This window comes from Aethalodelphis obliquidens, unplaced genomic scaffold, assembly GCF_003676395.1.
Source record: "Aethalodelphis obliquidens isolate GAN/ISIS:26980383/991018 unplaced genomic scaffold, ASM367639v1 scaffold1, whole genome shotgun sequence".
In the NCBI taxonomy this organism is placed as follows: domain Eukaryota; kingdom Metazoa; phylum Chordata; class Mammalia; order Artiodactyla; family Delphinidae; genus Aethalodelphis; species Aethalodelphis obliquidens.
Genome location: NW_020837945.1, coordinates 54,401,272 through 54,421,167, shown reverse-complemented (window position 1 = coordinate 54,421,167; position 19,896 = coordinate 54,401,272). Strand labels below are relative to the sequence as shown.

At 37.7% G+C, this 19,896-nt stretch overlaps 1 protein-coding gene across 9 annotated transcripts in view; it reads right to left on the bottom strand.

Moving 5' to 3' along the window:
* Positions 1–19,896, bottom strand: part of BBX (BBX high mobility group box domain containing) — a 282,218-nt gene that overhangs the window by 86,366 nt on the left and 175,956 nt on the right. For all 9 annotated transcript variants that reach the window (XM_027104049.1, XM_027104073.1, XM_027104053.1 and 6 more), the window contains 2 exons: positions 14,656–14,826; positions 8,821–9,063 (listed from right to left, as the gene is read on the bottom strand). In XM_027104049.1, the coding sequence (XP_026959850.1) occupies positions 8,821–9,063; positions 14,656–14,817 (405 nt within the window). In that variant the 5' untranslated portion in view covers positions 14,818–14,826. The remainder of the gene's footprint in view (positions 1–8,820; positions 9,064–14,655; positions 14,827–19,896) is intronic.

Sequence of the window (19,896 nt, the reverse complement as noted above, 5' to 3'; positions counted from 1 at the left end):
ACAGTAAGATACAGTTCTACTTTTCCTACAGAAATAATTAAAATGGGATACAAGGCCAGATGCAAACTAGAATTTACCATCACATAACAGAATAAATTTGGAGGTATCAATGTAATGTAAGAGGTACTCTATCCCAGCACATTCACATGCATGGGGGGATTTACATGTTAAGCTGAGGCAGACAAATAGCCTCGCCTGCTGTCTGGTGATGGAAAGTGACAAATGATAGGGTGAGATGAAAGCAGCAGGCACATGCATCATTATTTTGTCCCAGCAAAATGCACACGAGCTGGTCTGTCAGATGAAAAGTCATTTGGACAAAGGTCACCACTCTATAACGTAACAAAAGACTATCAAACAATTTAACATATTTGTCATAAGAAATTTTAAAAGTTTTGGGTACTTTCGGTGGTTTCTGAAGAAAAAAGTCCCAGGCTTCCCTGGTGGTGCAGTGGTTGAGAGTCTGCCTGCCGATGCAGGGGACACGGGTTCGTGCCCCGGTCCAGGAAGATCCCACATGGTGCGGAGCGGCTGGGCTCGTGAGCCATGGCCGCTGAGCCTGCACGTCTGGAGCCTGTGCTCCACAACAGGAGAGGCCACAACAGTGAGAGGCCCGCGTACCACAAAAAAAAAAAAAAAAAAAAAGTCCCAATTCACAGATGGAACTACACAGATGGATGTCACTAGCCTTCAGATTTCTTCTGTTTCTTAGGTGTCCCCTTCCTCCCCTCCAATGTTGTCGATCTGCTAGGTAAGTTCTTTCCCAGTAAATATTACATCCTTTTCTAAGAATCACTTAGCAATTTGTTTTGATGAAAATCAACATGTGTAATGAAAATGATAATACTGTCATTCTTATGAATGAATTATTACCAGCATCAACTATTTTTAAAAGCACTGATGGTATTAATAAAGGCTAGCTTAAACTAACTTATGATGTGGAGCTGTGCTGAAGATAACATAAAGCAGAGACAATCACTGACCATAAACATCTCTTTCTCTTGCACTTATTCTACCCACCCATCCACATCCATCTCAATACTTTGTGAGGATCGACTAGGTGACAGACACTGGTTAGACACTGGGGACTAGAAGAGCATAAATTAGAGTCTCTGCCTTCAAACTGTTTACAATCCACAATCAGTAATCAAAATGTTACTTCTTCTTATACATGGTCCACGGACTTTCCCCTGGCTCAGGCATGAAAAATGGTTTTGCAGAGGGTCCGTAAAAGGGGAAGCTACCTATGTGTTGAAGAACAAAAGGCAAGAGAAACGCCTGGAGTATGTGAGGTTTTATGGAAAATGGTGACTGAGAATTCACTATGAGAGTCAATGCTCTATAAATGTATTACAATTTTAACCTTGCAGATTCTTAAACTCGATGTAAAACAACATTCATTAGCTCAGTCAAGTATATATTTGAGCAAAAGGGTTAAGAATGTAGGAGACAGAGAAAAGAATAACACACAGCCCTTGTCCTTAGACGGAGATGCCATAAATTCATGAAAAGACATACAGGTCAACACAAGCAGTGTATGAACCCCAAGTGAGGGCGGAGGCAGGAAGAACCCTCAGCGTGTGAGGATGTCTGTCCTTGGAACTGGGCTCATCATCAATCACTTGCTCTGATTCAGCTATAAGAGACAACAGAAAGGCTTAATCATTTGTTGTGATGAGGTTATTAGGAAAGGGATTACAGAGAAAGCTGAGTAAGGGAGAAATGAAAAAAGACTATATATAGTCTGAAGCAAATAGCTGAGTGAAAGTATTAGCAAGCTGGTCAACCATGTGGGCAAAAATCCATCAGCACAGGACTGAAAGGACCAAAGAGACAGGCCCACCCATCCAGATCCCCAAGGCAGGGCTTTCATGCTGGGGGTGGGAGGGGAAGCTCAGTTATCCTCCAAGAACATCAATCACAGGCTACTGGTCCTATCTCCTAGGTAACTAACCTCCTGCTAAAACACTGATTTTTTAAAATCGCCCATTAATATAAAAATTCCTATTTTATTTTTGCAAATTTCCAACTGATTAGATAACCTAAGTGAATTTACCTTATAGGCACAGATCCTGACTTACATAAGATGCTCAGTAAATGCTGGCTCCTTTCTGTCCACCCTCAACTACTACCACATTTCATTAGCAGTGATAATATATCACTGTTATTCAATAATGGTATTAAATACATACCCTTTGCCACAGTATTCTGTCTACTTCATATATGACAATGGCATTACTATATACCAAAAGACAACACTCTATTATGTTAATCTTTAAAAAATTGGGTCTCAACATTACATACTTTTGCAGATCATTTATAAGAATGGGAAATCTGATCTTAAAAAGCACCTTAAGGAGAGATGTACTTATTAACTGTCTTCCAATTGTTTGTTTCTAATTGGAGGGGAGGGGATGTATCAAAAAGTCCAGGAGTATTTCTAGCTATTATTACATTCTAGATCTTCTCAACAGAGTGAAAGAGAATGATAACCCTGGTGAGGTCCAGTAATAAGGGACCCTGGGAATATCTATACAAATAAAGAGAGCTGATTCTGGTGCAAATATGTGAAATATCACCATGATAAAAAAAAATCTACCAGAATTATGAAGGAGAGATTACACAGGAATTATCTGATTTTTAAAGAGCTATAACACACTTTTAAATCTTAGAACTCTGCAGGGGGCTAAGTGAGTCCCTAGCATAATAAATTTTGAGACAGCTAATGAATTTTGAGACAGCTGTACCTTTTCACATTGGCAGGCAGAAATCACATTATACAGGGTGGAAGAGGAGAGGAAGATATTTGAGAAGTGGCATTAATTTGTACTTCCTTAGTTTTAGGAACTTTCCCTCACAAAACTTTAAAACTTCTCATTTAGATCTGAATTATTCTTACTAGATATTTTAATAGGAAGAAAATTAATTAGACTTTTATATGACAGAACATTGAATTAAGTTTACAGTTCCAACAGAACAAAAATATTTCAAATTATACATTAACCTATAAAACTTTCATGTTAAAGCCACTCCAGTAAAAACTATACACTTCAAAAAGTGACTTGAATAAGTGACCAGGGAATTGTTTGGTTCTCTTGTAGAAAAGTCATAAAGGAAAAACTGAGTTGGCTACAGATACAGTTGCCTAAATTGCCTATAAGGATTACTGTGGCAACGGCAGTTCATTTCAACATACAAAGTTTTTTAAAGGACAATTTTACTCCCTAATTTGGGTAAGGAGGAGAAAGTCAGTTTAATCAGTTAGCACTATTTAAAAAGTACCAAAATCTCAGAATTTCTTTTAAAATGTAATTTTGGTACATTTTAAAAGGTAGATAGGGATCTGGGTAAGAAAACTATCTACATTTCTGAAAATGTATGAATAGATAATTCATGTTAACTAATTTGAATTGTAAAATGTTTTCTTTAAAAAATATGTTCGCTTAGCTTTAGTAATTTCCTTAAACACTTTAAACCTTTTCTTTAAAAAATAGTTTATGACATGAATTTGCAATATTTCAAACGGTACAAAAGTTAATTTTTACCTACATCCCTTTGAATGACCACAAATTCCAAAGTAATCAAGATTTACTGTAGGATACTGGAGTATTAGGTCCCTGAATCAATCCAAATATTAACATCTGAAACCAATACCAAAAATTAGTTTTAAGAGACTCAGTTTAAATTCTCAGTGTCACTCACTATGAGGTCTATTTTTTTTATCACTAGCTATGGGGGTCTTTATAAAGTCCCTATAATTTTATTTGATTTGAATATTTAAATAGTAGTGTTTACTAACAATGGATTGATGTTTCTGAAATCAAGTAGTTAGCTCACTTAATGGAACATCTATTTTGTTAGGGATTATTAATCACATTGGACAGTATCTGCCAAGTTGGGCAAATGATGCATTTTAGTTTTGTTGATTCTTGTGTTTCAAAGACTAATTTTGTATTTCAGTAGCACTTCAGCGTGTTAACAGGCCCTAATAAAAACAGTAAAAGATTACTAGGTAAAGAAGTAACAAATACAAACAAACATAAGTTTGCTTATCAGGAACAACTAACGTTTGTATAGCATTTTAAACTTCAGACCATGCCTGTGCACACAATGCCTTATTTGCATCTTACCTCGACCCTGTGAGGGCAGGCATCTTTATTGCCATTTATAGATGTGGAAACTCAGAAAGGTCTGAGAATGGAGAAAGCCAAGTATGAGAACCCAAGCTCTACTACTACTAATTTGCTGCCCTGGATAAGTCACTTAAGTCCTCTGGGCCACAGTGTCCTCATCCTTAGCTTTCGGAAAATAACATCTAACTCATGGGATTATTCTTAGGATTAAATGAGTCAAATGTTTATAATGGAATCCTGGGCAGAATAAAGCAATACTCAAAACTTGATATTATTATTTCAAAAATAAACACTTGAATATTTTTTATAGTAAGAAAGTCCTGACATCTGGAACACAGGAATGGGAAATGTCTCAGAAACAAAAAGTACTGGGAAACATGAAGCCCAAATCTTTGGTTTTACTACCCACCTCCCCGCAAAGTGGCGGGGCCCCTAATTAAGTGATACTCAGAAAACCCCACACAGAGTAAAGTCATTTCATTAGAGGCAGTCCAAAGCGGCTGACAGAAGAAAGAAATGTCAATTGACAGCTGAGGGTGAACCGAAAAGAAAGACTCATGGAAAAGCAAAGAGGAAATTCAAAAGAACAAAAGGGCTAAGAATCATTTAATATACAGATAAAAATATGACTGTAACTCAATTGTTCACAAAAGTCTCACCAAGTTACAGATTATAAAATTATTCTTGTAGAGAAACAATGGGTTGAAATTTTGAAAAAATTTAACAGGCATTCTGAAATTTTTAAGTAAGGAAGTATTTAAACAAAATATTACATAAAATTTCCGGGATAAATATATAAAATAAGAGTGTTTAAAGAAACAGCAAAGTTTCATCTACCTAGAAATCACTTTTGTGTAACACTTGTTTCTCCAGAATGTGGAGATAAATGAGCTACTGCTCTAGCTTAGTAGTATGAAAGATGCCACAACATTCTTGTAAAAATACAAATTCTGTTAAGCATGATGTGATAATTAACAAAAACCGTTCAGAGTAATACATGAGAAAATGACGGTAAATCTTCTTTGGAGAAGAATACATTTCCGATGAAATCAAAGCAAGGGAATGAATATGTTAATTTTATCTTGAAGAAACATGGAGGAAGAACTGATCACTAAAGACCCCATGGAGATTTGTGGCGATAATCTCTCCTAGACTACTGACGACAACAGATACCAACATTTACGAAAGGCTATTACGGTTTCCCTTCAAGCTGTATTTTATTGCATTTAATTCCACAGCTTTTTATTGACATACAGCTGAACTTCCAACTTTTCAGGCCAGTCTCCCAAGATTTTTTGCCTTTATATCATCGTTTCCTGTTACTCTGATACAAATACCCCAGGCTTGGGGTAAAACTTTCTTGTTCTTGAAATTGTTCTCACTTTTCCATATCTGCTCTTATCCTTGCCTTTCTTCTAAATCCTATACCAAAGCCCACACCAAATTCTATCAACTTCATAAAGCCTTTTCTGAAATACCCCCAACCTGACCCCAACCTCTGCACAGGCAGACTCCTCCCGTAAGACCCACGACATGTTATTGTTACCATTTTTGACTGACTTACTCAAATCTCTAGTCTCTCAGCTGTCTAAAGTGAGCAGTATATACTACAAGGATGCTAGAGTCAAACAGGCAAGAGTATCCCAGGCTCCACCAATGTAGAGGTGGTCAAGATACGAACTCCAAAGAGCCTTAGATCCCTGCTCTGAAGAATGGGATAACTGACTTTACATGTTTGTGCTTAGGTAAAACATCCAGTCTGGAATGAACCAATTAATAAATGCATGCATTCTGCCTTATGCCTCAGATCCTACAAAAACCAAAGGAGGGGGTATTATAAAGGTCACTCAAAATTGCCTTAACTTTCCAGGTCCTCCCCTCTTCTTTGCACTGACTCTGCTCTACCTGAAGGACAACATATGTGATCCTCTACATTGACTGTCCATTAATTAACTATGACTATTAGTTTAAGTGACATGTGGAAGTTTCCAGCAATATCTTAGTCAAAAATGCAGGCTTATATTCATATATTTGTAAGGGAAAATGATAAAAGGAAAAATAATATTGTTTCTGGGTCTCCTAACAGGCAGTTGAAGAAGCTAGAGCCTGTGAATGTCCACAACACTGCACCATCGTGCACACTGCCGAATTTAAGAAAAGAACCCAGGTTATATCCTTAGGACAGTATTTTTTAAATTACTTATAACTAATTATTGCTCTAATGAGATTCATCAGAGAATATGAAACCCTCATTCAACCATTTTTTCAACAATGCCAATCAGTACTGGGAAATAATTCAAGAAACCGAAAACAAATCCCAAAACAGGTATGTCCTCTTACCAGATGCACAAATAGAAAATAATCAAAAAGCAAGGGAAGAGTCAGAGAAAGTTTTAACAGGTTAAAAAAAAACGACCTCTTCAAAGTTGTATTAATTATTACTTTAAGAATATATTTTAAAAACAAGAAGAGAATGGAAAAAATTAAGTACTTCTCATTCAATTGGTAATGACAGAATAGATATTGGTGAACATCACATAACTATTTGCACTCACATGCAAACTAAGCTGCAAGACTATGTCTTGTTCCTAATAGAGAACACATTTTAAATTGGGGGTTTAAAATTAAAAGGTTACACATATAAAAATTGTTTTAAAAATGACTGCCTGGAGAGAGGGGACCTTGAGGAACTGAGACCATATTTATCACAAACAATCGTTAAGACCCGGTACATTGAAGCCACCCAATAAGTTTTTGTTGATTAAACTGACATTTCAATTAAGGCTGCAATATTAACACAAAAAGCACCAGCACAATTACCTGCACTTTAACGTAATTTCAAAACCATTTGGTCAATAAGTTGAAACAAGTATCACTTATGCCTAGAAACCAATTGTATAAAGGATTTTCAAAGCAACTGAACCTTCCACACTTGGTACTAGAAGTGAGACAATATTTCATAAGAGCAACAAGGCAAGTTGTGAGATGGAAGATCCAGTTATGGTCTCTACTTGAAGTAGTTTGCAGTGGGGGGGCACCTTATCAGATTTAGATTTCATTACTCACCACAATGGCAAATACTGTGAAGCTAATTAAGTAATTAGTAAAGGAATTCCTGTATGAAAATAATGCTTCCTCCTCTTAAAAATGGCCGCCTATTTGGTTTGTAAAGTAGCAGTATTTAAGAAAAAGCAAACAGTATAGTGAGACAGGTTGCATGTTATCCAGAAACAGTAATCCAAAAACAAACTCAAGAGTTTAATTATAGGAAGTTTGTGCAGTTCCCTATGAGGGTTCAGATAATTGTTTGTTTTATCATATAAGCATGACTATGAAAGGATCTAAAGCTATCTAATAGGAAAATTTTACTGTTAATTACTGTTATGCTCGTGAAAATGTCCTGCAACATTTAAAATCATGTAGGTTACTGGAATTGATTTTAAATTTTCTAGATGCTCTACATAGTCAAAATCCTGTCTTTAACAATACAGTTAATTCCTGAAGCCTTATGTAATCGTTAATTACATAGCAACTATGCTAATCATTTACTCTGGATTCAAATTTCCCTGAACATTGCATAAGAAATTTTTATGTTCCATCTTAACTTGTTAAAAAACTCAATAAAACCACAGCAGTTGAAAGAACTGTTTTTCTACATACTGAGATATCTAATAAAATGTCTCACTTGAAACTCTGTATTTGTCCCCTGCTGGTTCATCTTTCCATAGAACTTAACCAAATGTTTGCGTGGCTAGGAATCAAGATTATTTGCAAGTTGCAACGCTCAAGAAACAGTTAGAATTACTCCTTTCAAGTTTAACCACAATGATATTGCTTTGCTTTCCCCTTACTTGCTAAATCCACTAGACAATACATTTTAAATGCATAATGAACTCACATTCATTTAAGATTATTTTAAGAACAGACTAGAATACAATTTTTCAAGAAATTTACTCACATTTTGGAATTAATGCCCCACCTCTCTGAATAGCCTTCCTGCATAGAAATACTTCTCCCCAACTATTGCCTACACAGTGTTTACATGCATGCACACATCACAGTACATCCTGTTCCACTGCCATTCATTCATTTACTGGTTTTAAATATTCATGCTGCACAACCTACAGAAACAAGTCAAGGCAAATCTCTTGATAATTGCGTTTATTGCAAAATCAAAAAGTATTAGCGCTGGAAGGGATACAAATTTTGCTCTTTCTCATTCTAAAAACATATTTTAAAAAAAGAAAAGAAAAGAAAAGCTGAGACCCAGAGATTGACTTAGATATGGTTACAAAGCTATTCAGCATCAGAACTAGATTAATATTGTCATCTTTACTATGGGCATTCTCTGACAGCAGAAGCGGGTTCCTAGAAACACTAAAAACAAAAACCATTCATAATAAATAAAATCACCTTCATAAAAATCAATCCCCCACATCAATCAGTGGAATATATACAATGCGAAAAAACTTCTTGGTAATAGGTTACTTTTGGCACCTCACCAGTATTTGCAAGGTAGACTTGGAACTCAGGAATAGGAACAAAGCTTGTATGTCTTTACATAACACTTGATTCAAGGATTCACCTTCGTGCTGCTAGACCTTTAGCACGGACTCCAAATTTACTGACTGGGGGTTACAGGATTGGTTGCTCACGGTCACCATAAAACCTCGTCACTGTAACCTACCTCCTTGGCCATGTCTGTGTATTTCTGCTTTTCCTTTGGATCGAGAACAGCCCACCAATCAGCTAGTATCTTGGTAGCACCTCGGTTATCAAGCCTGGGGTGTTCCTGACGTACAAGGGAGCGATGACGTTTGCAAAATAAGAGAAATGCATTCATTGGTCTCCGGGCTCGCTGTTCTGGTGATTCATCATCTTCAGTTTCACCGACATCTTGCTCTAGACCATCGGCCCCAAGAAGTTGAACCTATTAGCAATAAAACAAAAGCCAAATGTTTAACACATCCTGGATAACTTTGCTTTAGCAATTAGTCTTGGTTTTCAAATTGTATTTTTCCTTAGCTCCACTTAAACAACTTACAAATTGGGGGGAAAAAAACGATTTTTTAAAAGTCATCAACCACTGTTTGTGGTTGGTAACCAACTTCAGATGTTTTCTTTTGCTTAGTTTCTACAGCAACCTGTGCATGTCTGTACTACAGCATATATCACATTGTTGTTATAATTGCTTACATTTTTTTCTCACTAACAGTGAGCTCTTTGAGGACAAAAGCTCTCTTATTTTCCTCATACACAGTGTATAGCTTAATGTCTGGTCTAACATTAGTATTTAACTAACTATTGAATGAAGGATTCAACCCATTCTGTGATATATGGGTCTCAAGATTAACAACAATATCCACATAAGACACATGAGCATTAGTTCTGTCTTTCTACTCTTTGGAATGTGCTGTTGTACAACAAATAATATGAAAATGTTTAACATGAAAGTAGATAAAAATCTAATACAGACTACTTAATGTTTTTGTGCATATCACAAGTGGAGCCTCCTAGTGTAAAAATCAAAACAGACCTCTAACATTATTTGAAGGAAGAGCTACATAGTAAATTTTCAAGCTTGTAGATATCACACTTTCTTGTCCACTGAAATTCAATGGTGATAGGGCTTAAACTTTCAAAATCTGTTTTGAATCCTCCCTTTTCTTAAACATTTCATTGAAGGTCTTCAAGGACTTCTGCAAAGCTCTGATCCTCTCCATCTGTGTCATTCTCATTGCCACTGCCCTAGTACCACTCTTGCCTATGGCCTTGTCTTCCTGCTTTCAATCTCTTACAATACTTCCTGCGCATGGCTGCAGGTTACATTTCTTAAAGCACATTTCTGATCACAGAATCTCAGAATATAACAGGATTGTTAAGTATCTTCTAAGGCTAAAATATGACAGTGTGACCAAGAACAGAAGTCCAGTATGCTTACTAAAACCATTTCTTTACTTGCTGCTTCACAGTTAAAATCAAGAAGGATAGAGGTAGTTGTTAGACTGCATTACACGGTAGGGCAGTAGTTCTTAAACATGAGTGGGCACTGGAATCCCTGGAGGTCTTGTTAAAACACAGATTGTTAAGTCCCACTCCCAGAGCTTCTGATTCTGTAGGTCTGGAGTAGGCCTTGAGAATGTGTATTTCTAACAAGTTGCCAGGTTATGCTGATGCTGCTAGCCTGGGGATCACACTTCGAGAACTACTACTAGAAGGCAACCACATTCTCTTATATCGTGTTTATTGGGCAACTGTTACAGACGTTCTAGGACAAATCACTAGCTTCATCCAATTAGATGGTTTTTAAAAGTCTTTTAAGTTTAAATTAAGTATTGCACATGCATTTAATTAACCATCAATTATCTTCAAACACAAATAGTACAGAACAATCATGAAGTCATAGCTACTTGATTTGGAAATACATTAGGGATTATTACTGGGGGTGAAGGATACAGATTTATCTTCCTCATTATGTGTACAATCACTAAAAATGATTTGAGTTTTCAAGGAATATTTATTTAGCATTCTGAAACTAAGAAGCTACAGAAAAAGATCAGGCATAAAAAAATGTATTACGTAGGTTGAGGAAGTAATTATAGTTTCCCTTCAGAAAAGAATAACTTTTGATTCAGTTACTAAATTATAAAACTCAAGCCAAGAGCTGAGATAAATAAGACAAATCCTGGCCCAAGGAGCTCACTGTTTGGGGAGAGGAGAAAGATATATAAGCAAATAAATTAAAAAGCAGGATGATGACTGCAACAATGAACCAGTGCAGTAATGAAGCACTAGCAGATGGGTAGGAGAACAGGCAAGTCTCCCTAGAAAAGGTGTGGTCTGGGCTAACTTTTGAAAGATGAATCAGAGCGTGTAGGGTAGTCAATGGGGAGTCATGGGGAACTAATAGAGATTAAAGCTCAATAGTTCAGACACTTATATGCAGCTCAATAGTACCAGTATATAAAAGATTAGAACAGGAATCTAAGGTTACAGAAGAAGGTATGGGCCACTTCATGAAGAATGTGCTCTGTTGTGTTAAAAAAAAAAAAAAGATTAAAAAAATGTGCATTTAACCCTGTAAATGAGTGGCTTCAGACTGCATGGATCAATAAAAACCCTTGGGAGGGGACCAACACAGATTACCAACTTTTTGTTTTGCCAAGTATGAACATTAAAAAAAAATGTTAACTACTATCTAATATTATAACTGTTTCATTACATTAACTAATCAAAAAGTAAGTAAACAAATCAATAAATGTATGATATATAAATTAAATTAAAACGAAAAGGTATCTGGACCTATTTTTCTTTCACCAGAGGCCAAGTAACACTGCAACAAATCAACACTAGCACTGGACCAGGATATGGAAACCACAGCTGGATGCAATGAAGAGCCATGAGTGGTTTTAAGCAGGGGAAAGACATTGTTAGATCTGTATTTTGAGAGAACTCCTGTCATCAGTGTTGAGCATGAATTACAGTAGCAAAACTAGAGTCAAACAAAACTAGAGGAACAAGTTAAAAGTTTATTTCAGCTGTCCATGCGAGAATGGAGACAGGGCTGAATCAAGGCAGTAATCATGAGAATGGAGAACTGAAAACAGAAACAATATTCACTAATGAGGTAGGACCAAGAGTGATTGGTGTCTAACTGGATGTAAAGGTTGAAAAAGGAAGAAGAGTGTTTCCAACTTTGGCAGCAAGATTCCTTCATACACAACAGAGAACACTTTTTCTCAAATGAGAGAAGTTAGATCTGGTGGCAGAATGTAAAGTGGCTCTTAGCAGAGAAGTCCCAGTTGGGATAATGAACTGATGTACCAATATAAAGAAGTAAGACCAAGGGTGCGGGTGAGATCTCTGAATGTGGACCAAAAAGAGAACAGGACTCGATGACTTCATTCTTTCACTTAATAACTATTTACTGGGCACCTGATAGGTGATGCAGACAGAACAGCGAGTGTATAGACTCCCCATCCTCATGAAGATGAAGAGCAGCACAACTGGCCTGCCATTCTGGAAGGATCTCTCTGGCTGCTCTGTTGAGAACAGACTGTAGAACGGCAAGAGCAGAGGCAGAGAGAGAGGCAGAATACAATAATCTGCACTAGCATTGGTGGTGGCTTGGTACAAGGTAGCAGTAGTAACATTGCTAACAAGGGGTCAACTTGAGAACTATTTTGAAGGTATTTACTGAAGGTATTTGAAGGTATTTATTTATTTGAAGGTATTTATTTGAAAGTATTTATTATTTGAAGGTATTTATTTGAAGGTATTTATTATTTGAAGGTATTTACTATTTTGAAGAATTTACTGATGGATGGACAGATGTGAGACTTGAGCAAAAGAAAATAGACAAGGTTTCAGGTCTGACCAACTTGACAGCTGGAGTTGCCATTCACTGAGAAAGATGTAGGAGGATGGGGTTTGCAGGAGAAAAGTGACAGCTTCATTTTGAACACATTCAAACTGAGATTCTGATTTGATACCTAAGTGGATATGTCAAGTAAACAGGCAGAAATACAAGTCCAGAGTTTAGAAGAAAGGTCCAGGGTGGAGACAGGAATTAAGATAAGAAGCCCAGAGAACATCAACATTTGAAGGTAGAATAATGGAGGGACATCAACTGGAAGGAACCAGAATGGTATAGTTGGGAAGTTAGGAATAGAAATGAGTGATTGCTGTCATGGAAACAGCAGACAGCTTCAAGGACCAAGTGATCAACAGGTGCAAATGTGTCAGAGAGATCAAACTAAGCATAAGCATAAACTTGGCAATTTCCTCATACAGGAAGAATAACACCATTTCTCTGAAAACGGAAAGGAAAAGATGGATAAGGAGTGAGATAAGAGTAAGATGAGTAAGTAGAGAAAGCTGAAGGAGTCATTTCTGGTGGCCTCTGTGAAAGAGAAGAAAAGTTCAACCGTGAGGAGACCATAAACAGTACCCAGAGAAGATGTCTGTGAAACAGGAAAATTGTTTATAATTCCTGCTGAGATGAGTGGAAGAGGGAGCTGACCCAAGTCTAGGACAAAAGACTGAACGGATATCGAAGGCCTGAAGAATAGTAAAAGCATGTTTATGAAATTTGTAGTGACACAAAATAAGTACTCATCTATTTTTTACTGATTGATTGATTGATTGATGGCTGCGTTGGGTCTTCATTGCTGCGCGCGGGCTTTCTCTAGTTGCGGCGAGTGGGGGCTACTCTTCGTTGCGGTGCGCGGGCTTCTCACTGCAGTGGCTTCTCTTGTTGAGGAGCACGGGCTTCAGGCACGCGGATTCCAGTAGTTGTGGCATGGGGGCTCTAGAGCACAGGTTCAGTAGCTGTGGTGCACGGGCTTAGCTGCTCCACAGCATGTGGGATCTTCCCAGACCAGGGCTCAAACCCGTGTCCCCTGCACTGGCAGGCGGATTCTTAACCACTGCACCACCAGGGAAGTCCAGTACTCATCTATTCTTCTACTGAGCATATAACTATTCAAAATCTACTCTGTGCCAGCCACCATTCTAGGCTTTGAGGAAGGAGAAGAGGACAGGAAGGGCAAGACCCTTGCTCTTACCAAGCTTATAGCCTAGTCTAGGAAGGCAGACATAAACAAGTGCACAGCTAAACACAAGGCATATAAGAAGAAGTGTGAGGGAGGAAATCCTCAGACGTGGAATGCACACTGGGTGGGAGGGACACCTGAGATGATGGGGAGGTAGTCCTTGTGCTGAGACCTGAATGATGAAGAGGAGGAACCAGTCACGCCAAGATCTGAAGGGACGTGTGGCTTTCTAAAGTCAGCTGCATGGCTGTGTGGCTTTCTTGCAAGAGCCGGCTGCTCAAGTGTGAGACCAGAGGAGGGGACTAGGAGGAATGACTGAGCACAGAGGCACGGAGGGGTGACAGCAGCCAGATGCCCTGGAGGCCTCAGAAATGAGAACCTGAACAGCTCTGAATCTGCCTATGGTGGCAAGGCTAGGCTGGGAGGGAAGAAAGAGAGGCCAGGAGCAACAGGTGGGTGCAGGTAAGCACATCAAATTTTATGAACTCACTGCGTTTGAATATTGTCTGCAAATTATTAGTTAATTGACAGAAATACTATTTAAGAAGGATCTGGGGCTTCCCTGGTGGCGCAGTGGTTGAGAGTCTGCCTGACGATGCAGGGGACACGGGTTCGTGCCCCGGTCCGGGAAGATCCCACATGCCGCGGAGCGGCTGGGCCCGTGAGCCATGGCCGCTGAGCCTGCGCGTCCGGAGCCTGTGCTCCGCAACGGGAGAGGCCACAACAGTGAAAGGCCCGCGTACCGCAAAAAAAAAAAAAAAGAAGGATCTGTTTCAGTTTAAACTACTACTACAGATACTTTAAGAGTCATCAACATTTGGAATAAAAATGTAGATTAAGTAGTTAACTAGGATACAAGTTATACAGACTCCTAGTAACGCCTCCTTTGCACCACACAGGTTCACTGCAGTTTCCAGAATGAATGGTCAAATAAACTTAAAACTTCTACAATAAAAGGAGGAAATTACCTTATCAATATCCTCCTCTTCGTCTTCCTCTTCTTCCTCTTCTGAAAAGTCAAGAAGTTTCTTTGCTAGCAATGGATGCCACTGAAGACACTTTCGTTTTGGTCGTTTTCCAGCCCCTTCTCCTTCTGCGGAATGATCTTTATTTCTATTACTGCCTTTCATTACTGTGACCTGTAGTAATGAAAAAAAGGAGAAACAGAGAAATGAAAGTAAATTTGATTAAAATTAGTTTATTTAGCTTCCTTAACTTTAACTGGATTATAGTTTTAATGATTAAAGTATCTACCAGCTTAGACATTTACTGGATTCAGTAAGAACTAAGTACACAATCAAACATTCATTTTAGTGGGTTAAATTGCTAATAAAATTTGCCTTTTATGAAATCTGCTTCCTTCCACTTCATAACTTCAGAACTCAAAACACAAATAAAGTGTCAGGATGATTACAAGTTACTGTCACCTGTTCGTATTTACTCAAAATAGTGTTTCTCAAAGTTTTCCACCAGAGGAATGTGAAAGATGCCTCCCAGGGGAGCAAAGGTGCTCACAGAGGTGGGCGTCCCTACATTCTCCAATGGCTCCTATTTTATCATAATTTACATGAATTTCACATTCTATACTATGATAAATATGAGTCTGAAGTATTATTAAGTAAAATGAATGCTTTATAAGAATCAAGTGTTTTAGATTTAAAATAAAACTATTTCATAAGACGACACACATTTTTCAAAAACTAACTGTGCAGCCTCCAAGGATCCCGTCTATGCATGAATCACTTAGTGGGATGAGCACCTTTCTGCACCGGCCTGTGATACAACAAATCACAAAGATCTTTGCATCTCCCTATTACATATGCCCTAGAGATACAACAAATCACAAAGATCTTTGCATCTCCCTATTACATATGCCCTAGAGAGCAACAAAGTTTTGCTCTCTAGGCCTTTTTCCCCTAAAAGACGATTGGCTGAAATAGCTAGGCTATAGTCAGGCTATGAATCTGACAATATCTTTCAGAAGCCGAAAATTCTAAATTATTTTTCAGTGAATATTTTAAAAAGTTTTTCTCAATGAAAGAAACTACGTATTTATATTATAAAGGTGAAAATAACAAAAAATGAGGTTTACCTTCTCCATCATGCCCAGTCCCACAGCCCAAAGGTAAATTATACACAGTTTCTTACATGCTTTCTCATAATTATTTAATATTTTTCATTCATTCATTTGAAGTAACATTAATATACAAATTACTCTTTATACATAGTCATGTGAAAATTGAAACAATACAGTTAAATGCCATCAACTTAAATGGTTCATGCTGACAATTACAAACGTAAATGCCATTGCCAAAATCACAGGGTGGTGGTCGTTTTGGTCAGTTTAAATCTGTATTGGTCCAAACACTTGCAAAGTACTTTTTTTTTCAATAAACTTTTTTTTTTTTTGGTGGTACGCGGGTCTCTCACTGCTGTGGCCTCTCCCGTCGCGGAGCACAGGCTCCGGACGCCCAGGCTCAGCGGCCATGGCTCACGGGCCCAGCCGCTCCGCGGCATGTGGGATCTTCCCAGACCAGGGCACGACCCCGTGTCCCCTGCATCGGCAGGCGGACTCTCAACCACTGAGCCACCAGGGAAGCCCTATCAATAAACTTTTAATGCCATGTTGCTGACACTAGGATCCATGAACATATAGTTTCAATATTCATCTAGTTCTCAAGCCTTCAAAACAATACGACATAAGCAATTTTTTAATCTTCCTTCCTTGTTTCTGAGTTTGGGGTCATATTTAAGTCTTCTTCACTTCAAAATCGAAAAATATTCACTAATGTTTCCTTTGAGAACTTACGTGACTTCATTATTTTAAAGAAACCATGTAAATAACTGATCAATCTGGAATTCATTCTGACAAAGGAGTGAGGGAGGGATCTAGGTTTTTTTTTTCCCCCAAATAGCTAACCAACTCTTCCAAACCATTTATTAAATCATCCAGCTTTCCCCCATTCCTTTGAAATGCTACTTTTATCCTATACTGCATTATCACATGTGTATAAGTCTACTTCTGGATTCTCTTCTGTTAATAATCATCCCCTCTGTTTTCCTATCCTTTGACCAACTTTAATATCCTTAGGACAATATCATTCTGTACCTTTTTCTATACACAAATATATCAGTAAACACAGCCATTTAAAAGTTTTAAGTTGAAAATATCATGCTCTTCTAAGTCAATACACCTTGATCATCCTCATTTTGTAATAACTATATAATATTCCAAAATAGGAACATATCACAATTTTCTCAATTATTCCATGATTGATAGATGTTCAGATTATTTCTTGTACTACAATAAAATCTTCATTTTAATAATCTTCATTTTGATAAAATCCTCATTATTAAAAGCTGTGTCTAGCCAAAAAAAAAAAAAAAAAAAAAAAAAAGGGTGGGGAGGTGAGAAAAACATGTTCCCGTGGTTTTCTTAGCAAGAAACTTCTGCTGAGAATCTGAAGCAATTACATTCATGTGGCTGCCTCAAGAGTAGAAGTTATTGAAAACTCTAAATGGAATTAGTTATCTGGTATACTCTTAATAAATAATAAAGGAACAACGATTTCTTTGAATTGATAGACCATTTCACGATTCCCAGTCTATCTACAAATAAAACTTGGCATGGAAAACCCAATTTCTAAAAATACCAACGCTATATAGAGAGAAGAGGAAACAGCTATTTTTGTGGCTTATTAATCACTTCAGGATGAGATGCTTGAGTGGTAATTAAACCCATACTGGGTTTTAATACCGGATATTTTATAACACATTTTTTAAACAATAAAAGAAATTAATGGGAAACTATACGTCAGGCAAGCTGTTATCAGCGGGAGAGGTCAAAGTGACTGCCGGCGCCTAGAGAAAAGTACATCATTTAGCCTCAAGGATTCTGATTATGCTATTTGATTATGTGTGAATTGTGTTTAAGTGTATGTGCCTTTGCACATATTTATGTGTAATTTCAATATTCAAACAGAAAATAGAATATCAAGAATCAAATGAATGGATGGTATATGTGGCTTTGGGGTTCAAAATAACCACATTCACCTCCTCCCACCTCCATGTTCTGATTCTTTCCACATAGCTGCTACGGCACTACGATAATGTATATCTTCTCTGATACTCCCAATTAATCTCTCCATCCCCATAAATACAATAGAAAGATCTTATATTGCTAACAACACTTACCACATTTCCCCTTGAATTACAATTATTTGGGGACATCCTACCTCCATCACTAGGCCTTTTTCTTGATGATCCAAGACTAGTTATCTTTATATAGAAGCATCTGGCTTATCAGAACATCAAGATCAGTCAGTTGTGAGAATTGTTATAAACAACCATATGAAACTCCATGCTAAATTATGGTGATAATTCACTATTTTTATACAGTAGAATGGCTTCAAAATTAACCCCCATCTCTCTCATTCCTGTGACTTCAGCTATTTCTTCCTGAGTGGGAAAAAAGGAGGTCTGAAAACTATGTATAACACTGAATGCGGGCCAGGGCGGCATGTTCTGTGTGAGAACCACCGAACCCCTGGGCTGTACAAAAAGTAAGATTGATAACCTCTAGCACAGTCTGGAACAAAGTAGGGGGGAAGTAAGTATTTTTGGCATGAATGAAAGCTGAACTGAAGATAGTAAACCTGGGACAAAATAGTCAAGAAAAGTGTAACTGACCTAATGACCATGAAATACCCCAAACTATAAACTAGAGATTTTAATAACTAATAGTTATCTGATTACTTTTTAATTCACCATGGATCTGTTTTCAAACTGTTGAAAGAAGGCAGAAGAATGTGTGTGTGGGGGGAGGGGGGAGGGGATGATGCTCCTGATTATCATTCAGAAGTAATGACAAAGCAAGAGAGGAGAACGCAAGAAAAGATGAAGAAAAACATCTTCTGAGAAAGAAAAGGGAAAAAGAAGGCAGAATTTTGAGACTCAAGCATATTGCTTTTCCTATTTCAACAATGAGGAGGAAAAATTGTTAATTTCTGTTAATTTTTGACAGTAACAGAGGGCTACCTTTGTAATTATTTTGCCACTAAAACCCCCCCACACATTATAAAGTTTGGCTTCTTGTTCTGGAACATGAGCAAATTAAGCTAGCAATCTATACGTAATGAATGAAGCAATTGGGGGACTTTATTCAAAAGGGGTCCTTCTTCCTTTCTGCATGGCAACTGTAGAATAACAAATCAGGTTATTCAACTACCAGTGGACCCTGTACTTGAAAGACTCAATATCATAAAATTATGTTGCTGAGATTATCAAACGATGGAGGCTGAAGGTCCCTATCCAAAATACCGTTGACCCTTGAACAACATGGGTTTGAACTGTGAGCATCCACTTATACATCAAATTTTTTTCAATAAAAACAGACTATATTACTACATGATCCACGGTTGGTTGAATCTACAGGTGGGGGAGCCATGGGTACAGGCAGGTGACTGTAAAGCTATATAACCCCTGCATTCAAGGGTCAGCTGTATTGAATATTTACTTATCTTATAAAAACAAACCAACCCATGTGTTCCCTTTTCTTTGCCAGATGAGTTACCCTAATTAGTACTCATAATACTGATGTAAATGTAAATCAACTTGGTGATAAATTAGGAAAAACTTCATTTACCTTTATTCTTCAAGTGCAGCAAGTCCATTCATGAAGACCTTTACTGAGGTCAAACTTCATGAGAAATTTAAAGAAGAAATATCATAGAAGAAACAGGACAAAGTAAATACCACGTTTAACAAAAGAAAAAAATGGACACTGGAGCCTAACAGGCCTCCTTTAGAATCCGGCCTCCTGCCACTAACTGCTTGTTGTAAAGTTATTCATCTTGCTGATCTTTCCACACATTAAAACTAAGTAATAGCTCTACTGTGAGAACACTTTTTATATAACACCCAGCACAGAGCCTGGCATCTAGAAGGTTCTCACTCCATGTTAGTAAATCCTCCCTTTACCCACAAGCTTCTTAGAGGGAGTATGGGTTTAACAGGCAGCACGTTCTCGCTTAACTCAGCCTAAGATGCAGTTCAAGAGAGAGCACAGAGGACTCCCATTTAACAGTGGTCCACATGCTTCCCAGATGATATAACCTCCAGCCTCAGCAACTGAAAAAGAAAGACGGAAAATTTCTTTCCTTTTGTCTGAGTGATATACAGTCAGAAACAGAGCCTTGGCATAGTCATAA